At 44.2% G+C, this 9,516-nt stretch overlaps 2 protein-coding genes across 4 annotated transcripts in view; one reads left to right on the top strand and one right to left on the bottom strand.

The window, feature by feature from the left end:
• Positions 1 to 3,510, bottom strand: part of PCNA (proliferating cell nuclear antigen) — an 11,486-nt gene extending 7,976 nt beyond the window's left edge. Inside the window, exons 1-2 of one of the 2 annotated variants that reach the window (XM_037736910.1) lie at positions 3,360 to 3,510; positions 767 to 906 (exon numbers count right to left, since the gene is read on the bottom strand). The gene's annotated coding sequence lies outside the window, so the exon portion shown is untranslated. The remainder of the gene's footprint in view (positions 1 to 766; positions 907 to 3,359) is intronic. The other variant, XM_037736911.1, reaches the window with a different exon arrangement.
• A 120-nt stretch (positions 3,511 to 3,630) lies between these two features.
• The window catches only part of CDS2 (CDP-diacylglycerol synthase 2), a 78,934-nt gene continuing 73,048 nt past the window's right edge, over positions 3,631 to 9,516 (top strand). Inside the window, exon 1 of one of the 2 annotated variants that reach the window (XM_017523997.2) lies at positions 3,631 to 4,019. In XM_017523997.2, coding sequence (XP_017379486.1) covers positions 3,963 to 4,019 — 57 coding nt within the window. In that variant the 5' untranslated portion in view covers positions 3,631 to 3,962. Of the gene's footprint in view, positions 4,020 to 4,527; positions 4,615 to 9,516 lie in introns of those variants that run through there. The other variant, XM_017523999.2, reaches the window with a different exon arrangement.

The raw sequence follows: 9,516 nt of genomic DNA, 5'->3' as shown, positions 1-9,516 counted from the left end.
TAGTTTTAGTAGAGACGGGGTTTCACCATGTTGACCAGGATGGTCTCGATCTCTTGACCTCGTGATCCACCCGCCTCGGCCTCCCAAAGTGCTGGGATTACAGGCGTGAGCCACCGCGCCTGGCCAGCATTTTTCAATAGTGCTAGTCTGTTGTCTCTCGAATTTCTTGTAAGCCTCTGCTACCCATTTGTAAGTTTTGATGTTGGCACTTTCTTGCTTTATGTGTGATGGACAACCCATTTGCATGCATCTCAATATCAAAACATAATATAGCATCATCTGTTTGTGGGAATTTTCCTTTCTTGGGTCCTTTAAAATCTCAGCTCCTTTACAAAATGTGGAATGTGTTCATTCCTCCAGTGAGGAACATTTGCTTCACTAAAAACAAATGCATATGCTCCACTACTCTGTTTCAGTTCTGTCTGCTTACATAATAACATTTTGGTTTAATGCCAAATCACTATAATAGATTTGAAGATAATTTAAATGTCAATTAAATTCTACCCATGTGGGACCTACAATATACATGAATTTATTTTTGCTATTATAGAAGTGATGTGTTCCTAAAAATGTCAAATGATAAAGAGGTGTACAGTTGTGTTAAACTCATGTTAAACAGAAATGAGGACATAAACATGCCTCTGACTGTGGTCAGAGGAGGCCTCCCTGAGGAGATAGCATCTTGTCAGAGAAGACAGCTGTTTGGAGAGTTGGAAGAAAAGCATTCTAAGCTGAGAGAATAGCATGATTATAAAGGTCAGCATAATTGGAATATATTCAGACAAGTTAGATGTAGAACTCAGACAGTGCTAGAGTGGTGCAAGGTGAGTTTGCGTCTGGAGCAAGAGTGGTACAAGGTGAGGTTGCAGAGACGCTGGGGTGAGCTCTTGCAGGACTTTGTAGGCTCTCTAAAAGTGCAAGGGAATGTTGTCAACAGCAGGTCTTTGATATGATCCAATTTACATTTTAAGAGGATACTTTAACATCTAGTAAACGTACTGTTGAATCAGTAGAAGAAAGAATCAATTAAGTAAATTTTGATCAGATAATTGGTTAAACTATTAGAAAAGAATAAAAGCAGCTGGGCATAGTGGCACACACCTGTAATCTCAGCACTTTGGGAGGCCAAGGCAGGCAGATTACTTGAGGTCAGGAGTTCCAGACCAGCCTGACCAACAAGGTGAATCCCCGTCTTTACTGAAAATACAAAAATTAGCTGGGCGTGGTGGCACACACCTGTAATCCCAGCTACTTGGGAGGCTGAGGCACAAATTGCTTGAACCTGGGAGGCGGAGGTTACAGTGAGCCAAAATCGCGCCACTGCCCTCCAGCCTGGGCAACAGGGCAAGACTCCGTCTCAAAAAAAAAAAAAGTTTCATACAGAATGATGATGATGATTGACAATTTTATTTATTTATTTTTTGAGACGGAGTCTTGTTCTGTCACCAGGCTGCAGTGCAGTGGTGCCATCTCGGCTCACTGCAACCTCCGCCTCCCGGGTTCAAGCAATTCTCCTGCCTCAGCCTCTCGAGTAGCTGGAACTACAGGTGTGTGTCACCATGCCTAGCTAATTTTTGTATGTTTTAGTAGAGACGAGTTTTCACCATGTAGGTCAGGATGATCTTGATGTTGTGATCTGCCCGCCGCGGCCTCCTAAAGTGCTGGGATTCCAGGTGTGAGCCAGCACGCCCAGCCCGATGATTATTATTTTTAAGAAAGATTTTCACTTTGCCATCCAGGCTGAGGTACAGTGGCATGAGCTCACCTCACCACAGCTTTGACCTTCTGGGCTCAGGTGATCCTCCCACCTCAGCCTTCCAAGTATCTGGGACTACAGGTGACCACCACCAAGCCCAGCTAATTTTTTGTAGAGATAGGGCTTCACCATATTGCCTAGGCTGGTCTAAAACTCTTGGGCTCAAATGATCCTCCCACCTTTGCCTCCCAAAGTGCTGGGATTACAGACATGAACCACCGTCCCTGGCCTCTTACAGTATTATTAATTCCCCCAGAAACTGGACATAACCTTAAGGTCTAACAATGTTTGCATTTGTTAGGTAAATTGTGATAAATCTGTAAGATGGAATACTGTTTAGCCTCTAAAGTACGATTTGCAAAGAGCATTTAACATAAAGAAAAATCACGTTATGAAGCAGAATAAACAAAGGTATTCCAATTTTCTAAAATTGTTATATCTGGGTGTATATGTACAGTAAATGGAATGGAAAAGCAAGAATATAAATATTAACAGTAATTATCTGGCTGATGGTGCCACAAATAATTTTAATTTTTCTCGTATTTTCTATACTTTTTTCAGTAAAAATGTATTGGTCAGAAAATGAATACTGGGAGAAAATGCTGTACATTATTTTATGTAGTATCTGGCAAATTTCTTCACAAGGTAATATGTATCAGAATTATTCTCAATCCTGGCTGCACTCTAGACTCACCTAGGGAGCTTTATAAAAGCCTATTCCACTTGGCCCTCCCCCAGAAATTCTTAGTTACTTTAGGATGGCCCCTCCATCAGTAATTTTAGCAGCCGTCAAAGTAATTCATTTTTTTTTTTTTTTTGAGATGGAATCTCGCTCTGTCACCTAGGCTGGAGTGCAAGTGGCGTGACCTCCGCTCACTGCAACCTCTGCCTCCCAAGTTCAAGTGATTCTCCTGCGTCAGCCATCTGAGTAGCTGAGATTACAGGCGACCGCCACCGCGGCCAGCTAATTTTTGTATTTCTAGTAGTGATGGGGTTTCACCATGTTGGCCACGCTGGCTCAAAATTATTTGAGCCTTTCCATAGTCCAGAAGACAAATTTGAAAAACTGAGGAAGGGCTGGGTGCAGTGGCTCACGCCTGTAATCCCAACACTTTGGGAGGCCGAGACAGGCGGATCACCTGAGGTCAGCAGTTCAAGACCAGCCTGATATGGTGAAACCCCGTCTCTACTAAAAATACAAAAATTGACCGGGTGTGGTGGCGAGCGCTTGTAGTCCCACTACTCGGGAGGCTGAGACAGAATTGCTTGAGCCCGGGAGGAGGAGGCTGCAGTGAGCTGAGATCGTGGACGACAGGGCGGGACGCCCTGTCTCAATAAATAAATAACTGAGGAAGATCTTAACTGCAAAATGCAAATCATACTCACTTCCAAGCCATGTGTGGATTAAATGAGATAAGCCAACTAAAGCGATTACTCAGCTCAGTGCCTAGTATACAATTAGCGCTCAACAAGTACTAGAGACCGCTTGGCAAAGCAACGCAGATTGAAGTGTGGGTTCCACTTATCATGTGATAAGTGATAATGCTTTTAATCAGGTCGGTTCACCTGGCCTCTCCATTCGGCCTAAATAACATCTACTTACTTGCGTGAGGGAAGAGCCCTTGCTGCTGCAGGCTCAGAGCCCAGGTCAGCAAGTATTTGTCAGGCTAGAGCCTCCGGGTGGCGCCTCTCTCCGTCAGTAACCCGTTACCTCCAGAGCCAGGGCGCCAGCTTCAGCCATCTGCGTTCAAGCAGGAGCTCCCATTGGCTAATCGGACTCTGAAACGCACGCCTATTCCCGCCCCTGACGCTGCCGTCCAATGCGAGCCTCTCAACTCTGCTTCACCCCGCCCCCGTCGCCCTGTCCCTGGCGTATTTGCGCCATTGGTCGATCTTCCGGGCCGTGATGGCGGTGCTGCGTGTGCGCACTAGCTCCGAGCCCGCCTCCGGGGAGGGGGAGCTCGCCAGCCGGGGCTAGAGAAGGCAGACCCTGCTCCGCCCGGGTGAAAGGGCGGCGACGGCGCTGGGCGGGGCCGAGCTCCAGGGCTGGCTGCTGGGCTGCTAAGGGAACTGTGAGCCGTTCGGAGCCGCGCGCCTCCCGGGCGGGGCGGGGCCGGCCGAGGGAGCCCGCGCGTGCCCGCGCTGAGCTGCCTGCTTTGGCTACTGCGCTGCTCGCTTGCGGCGACGTCGGGCAGGTTTTTCCAGGATGACCGAGCTGAGGCAGAGGGTGGCCCACGAGCCGGATGCGCCGCCCGAGGACAAGGTAGCGGCAGCCTCCGGGTGGGCGCGGCCGGGACAGCGGCGCATCCAGGAGGCCCGCGGGGGATGCGCCCAGGGGGGTCCTCTCGTCCTCTGATCCCTTGTCGCGGCCGACGGCGGCCCCGGGCCTGGGCAGCGCGATGGGTCCTCGGGTGCCTAGCCTTTGCGGCGCGCATGTAAGGGATTGGCGGGTCGGAGTCCGGGCTCAGGGTCTGGCTGGGGTGGCCCCCCTGGGGCGCAGGAAGGAGCTCTAGTGGAGTGGCGCACGGCCTCCTGTCTCGCTGGGCTGACTGCGGGACCCCTCTCTCCCCCACCTCCCTGAGGCCTCCCTGGAGGTGAAGATGTGCAGAGCCTTCGCAGATAGGCGGCTCCTCTGACCGCGACTTAGGCTCTCCGTTCCCTTTTACAATGTTATTATTTTGGGGGGTGGGGGAATCGGGACAAGGCCATAGCATTTGCCTCCTGGGAGATGTAAATCCCTTCATGGACATGAGCTTTGAGCAGAGAGGTGTGCTACGGAGTGAGCCACCACGTCATCAGCAGGTGTTGGAGGGGGTCCTCCCAGTTGATGGGTTGTTTCCTCTGCCGTGTGGGCTCTGGTGAGTAGGGGAGGAGAGTAGGAAGGAGGCCATCTTGGCGGGGACAGCGGCTGGGGGGTGACGGGTGTGGGAGTAGATTCCTTTGGGTGAAGTGAAAGGTCTGTGTAGGGGAGTTGAGGAAGGTAGGGAGTACTTGTATTACTGTGGACGTTGAATGGCAGCATAGGACTTTGTAGTTGTAGTTGTGCTTTCCGAGATAGCAGTGGTCAGGGGTCTTGTATTTGGAAAACTGACCTGGCAGTGATGTGTAGAATGGATTGAGGGAGCTTGGACCAGAATGAGAGAGACTGGTTCACTTGGGGATTGCCCATGGGTGACCTGTAGATGTTTTCTTTGGCCCACATGCTGCCTTAAAAATCAAAAAATTTCTCCTAACAATCTAAGTTTCTTGCCTGTCTTAGATAATTGGAGCGTCCACCATCACCTTCTCACCTGATTAATGATTGGCTGGAGCTGAGGATCATCTGTTCCCACCAATCCCTCTTGCCTTACACCAGGCTCATAGCTTCTCCTAATGCAGCCTGTAACTTTTTGATGACTGGAAGAAAGGGACATTAGGGAGATACCAAGAAGGAAGAAAGCACAAGATTTGGTGACAGGATGTCAATAGAGCAGTTACAACAGGAGGAATGTTTTGGGTGAAAGATAATGGTGGGTTTTTTTTTAAACAACTTTCGTGTTATTGCAGTTGACGATGGACCATCCAAAGAAAACTGTTCATACTGTAATTTAGAAAATGTATTTTGGCCAGGCACAGTGCTGCACACCTGTAATCCTAGCTACTAGGGAGGCCGAGGCAGGAGTATCGCTTGAGCCCAGGAGTTTCAGATCCTGTCTTAAAAAACAAAAACAAAAACATATTTTGGAGAAAATTTAGAGCTAGGGCTGAGGATTTAGTAGTCGCTTGCAGAGACAAGAGACTTTGAAGTCTCTAATTTTTCAGGGGGCTCTTCTGGTTCAGCCTGAAAGAATTCTGACTTACCTTGTTACTGCTAGTTGGTGAGTATGCAAATGTTTGGAGGCTCTGTTTAAGGTGAGATCATACTTGATGTCACTGGGACTTTGTGGACCTAGAAGGTATGAGAAGAGGGAGAAGAAAGAAGGCATGAGAGCTGGTGGGCCATGTTTTTGAAAAGCTAACTATGTACAATAGTTAGAATGTCAAAAAAACAACGATGGGGTTATGAGATGGAAAATAAAAGATTCTACCCTTCTTTCTGGACTCCTTGGATCCATCCACAGAGATAAAGTGCCTGTTGGTCTTACTTTCACATCCCATACTTTCGGTAGGGAGGACATGAGGAGCTGTCCAGCTAAAGGTGCACTTACATCACTTATACAGTGACATAATGCCTGGGATCATGAGGTCTACTCGTTGCATCTTGTTCCTTAAAAGACAGCTGCTATGCACTCTGATACTCATTACCCAGAACAAGGCAATCAGTCCCTCACCCCATCATCCAGAACTTCTGAATTGTCCTGCATGGGATTTTTAATAAGGGCACGTTTTAAAAACTATGAAATCTATTACTTGTCTTTGAATGTATATAGTAAACTTTTTTTTTTTTTTTTTTTGAGGCAGAGTTTTGCTCTTGTTGCCCAGACTAGAGCACAATGGTGCAATTTCAGCTTATTAAAACCTCCGACTCAGCCTCCTCAGTACCTGGGATTACAGGCACCTGCCACCACGCCTGGCTAATTTTTTTGTATTTTTAGTAGAGATGGGGTTTCACCATGTTGTACAGGTTGATCTTGAACTCCAGACCTCAGGTGATCCACCCGCCTTGGCTCCCAAAGTGCTGAGATTACAGGTGTGAGCCACTGCAGCTGGCCCATAGTAAACTTTAAAAAAAATCCTGATTTATTATGTTTCATATTTTGGGAAAAGGCTACTTCCATGCCTTTGGCTTTGCCAATATTCTTGTGTTAGAACCCAGGGAAATTAGAAATAATAAAACAGGGTTGTCTTTTTAAGGAAATACATTATGAAATGAGAACTTTTTTTATTTCATAGTAGAAGAATCCAGTAAACAATTTTCAAGTCAGTGTTTTAAAAGCTCTGGAATAAATTTGAAAGATTCTTCAAAATGTTACAGTTGCTTAACTGCCGTGGCAAAACTTTCTTGTAAATGGAGAATCATTAGTATCAAAATAATCTGGAGAATGTTTATAAGTCATAGGCTGGGTGTGGTGGTTCACACCTGTAATCCCAGCATTTTGAGAGGTAGTTCACAAGGTGAGTAGATGGAGACCATCCTAACTAACACAGAGAAACCCCATCTCTACTAAAAATACAAAAAATTAGCCGGGCATGGTGGCACGTGCCTGTAGTCCCAGCTACTCGGGAGGCTGAGGCAGGAGAATTGCTTGAACCTGGGAGGCAGAGGTTGTAATGAGCCAAGATCATGCGACTGCACTCTAGCCTGGGCAACAGAGTGAGACTCCATCTCAAAAAAAAAAAAAAAAAAAAAAAAAGTCAGAAGGTATTTTGTTATATTTAGCATCTGAGAATGGAATTTTCAAAGCCAATTGCTAATAAGGAAATGTTCTCCTCTGGGAACTGTGCTTATAATTTTAAAGTCCCAAGGCACAGTATAGTTTGCCAATCTAAGAAACTTGGAGTTTAAGCTTTGGGAATGATCCTCGTCCTGCCAAATGTATTTTTACGATGGAGCTTAGGAAAGGGAAGCTTTCCTGAGCGTGGTCTGAAAGATTGGCATCTTAAAATTTATAATTGAGTTGGCATTTCAGGAGATTTTGTTTTGTAAGTTAAAGGTTCTGGCGTTTTCTGCTTTACTTAGTTCCCAAGGTGATATTTAAATTAGAGCTTTACTTATTTCAAGGCTTCCTTTCTAGATGGGTGAAACCCATATGGAGAGGAAAGAGTGACATAATTTAGAAAGGAGAGTTTAAATTTTAACTGAAGATAGCGTTTAAAAGCAGGGGCTTGAGTCAGTTACATCTGCCTTGAACCTGGGCTCTGCCACATGGAGGCTGTGTAACTTTGAGCAGATCACTGAAGCTGTGGCAGCCTCAGTTTGTCCATCATTAATATGAGAGTGATAAAATTGTGTGTGCTTCACAGGATATTCATGTGGATTAAATGTATGTATGGGCTTACAGCAGAGCTTGTCACATTGTAATAATATGTTAGCTATTGTTGCTACTGGTTAAAATAGATTTTTATAGGAAAAAACTTTAATATTCATCTTACACTCTTGGAAGGTGATTAAATCTTCAAGTTATATGTATTTGCAGAGTCTATTCATATTAATTACCTTTTAAGGAAAGTTTTATAAAAAGGACTTAGCCTTCTATGACCTATCTTTTCAGTTTATTTTCTTGCTGAATATTTCAGCACTCCAAATCACAATTAAACTTTAACTGTAGAAGGACCACTGAACATTGCTGTATGTAATTGTCTTTTATAACTAAAAATGGTTTTCAATAGACTTTGAGATTGAACTAGTGAAATAAAATATTAAAGAGCTATAACTACTTCAGGTGTAGGAGAAATGGTTAATTTTTTTCAATAAAACTTTTTTATTTTTAGAAATAATTTGGGAGTTGAAATATCAGTAAACCTTAACTATGATTCCCAGGCTTAACAGGGAGAGGAGGTAAAAGATTATTTTGTCGTATAACTCAGTATCTTATGTGTCTTATTTTTGTTGTTCAGTGTGATTTTATTTTAAAAACTCAATTACTTCATGATTTTTGACTATTTAAAGTTAGTTTTTCCAAAATCTATTTTTAAAAAACGTTTTGTGTTTGCACAAATTAATATGGCATTTCATTAGAAGAATTTTTATCATCTTTCGAAGGTGTTAAATTGCTCTCCTTGGTTGTCAGGACTAGAAGGGCCTTTAGAGGTGTTTTTTATTTTTAGGGACAGGGTCTCACCTTGTTGCCCAGGCTGGAGTGTAGTGGCACAATCATAGCTTGCTACAGCTTTAAACTCCTGAGTTCAAGCCATTCTCCTGCGTCAGTCTCCTGAGTAGCTCAGGACCACAGGCCCAAGCCATGGCACCCGGATTGAGGTAGTTATTTTATAGAGGAGGATACCACAGCTCAGAGAGTTGAAGTTATTAGCTCAAGATGACGTAGCTGGTTAGATACAGAGAGGCTCTTATTATGAAGGTCTTCTCATTCCCGGTTGACGTTTTTTAATTTTTTTCTCATAGAATTAATTTACAGACTTTAAAAGCTTCTGTATTGATTAACGTTGATAGATAAGATACCCAAATATTACCTATTTTTCTTATTTGGCTACAAAATCAGAAAAATACTATTTAAGTTGTTCAAAATGTTAAATGTTAGAAAGTAAAGTCTTAGAGAATAAATGTGGAGACTGTGAAGAAAAAAATGTATATTTTTTGGCAGAGAAAGTTGATTAGGCTCAATTTTCCTGGTTACTAAATGACTATGATTTATAAATTTGTAAGCACTTTCCTGGGAGTGGCCACTCTGGTATTCTCAAAAGGCACCCCCAGCGCAGTGCTTGAAGACCACAAGGTACCTCATCCAGGCAGCAGGTGAGGCTGCTTGGAAGAAATGCTTTCCAGATAATGACTGTTAGCATAAGAACCATTTGTTCTAGCAATAAGCAGTCATTCAGTAATCAACATTTCTCTTTAGAACATTCACTGACTTCAGGGTCTACTAGGGACAGTGTCTGCATTTCTGAGAGGGGCTGGTATTGTCAGTGTTTATAAGGATATTATTCAGAATTTTATACCCGTTTTGACTCCGCATAATCAGTTTTTTCCCTACTGATTTGAATAAATAATATAACCTTTTAAAATCAATCATTTTTTTTTTTTTGAGACGGAGTTTCGCTCTTGTTACCCAGGCTGGAGTGCAATGGTGCGATCTCGGCTCACTGCAACCTCCGCCTCCCAG

Source organism: Cebus imitator, unplaced genomic scaffold (genome assembly GCF_001604975.1).
Source record: "Cebus imitator isolate Cc_AM_T3 unplaced genomic scaffold, Cebus_imitator-1.0 Scaffold31, whole genome shotgun sequence".
Classification (NCBI taxonomy): domain Eukaryota; kingdom Metazoa; phylum Chordata; class Mammalia; order Primates; family Cebidae; genus Cebus; species Cebus imitator.
This window is presented reverse-complemented; position numbering and strand designations above follow the sequence as displayed.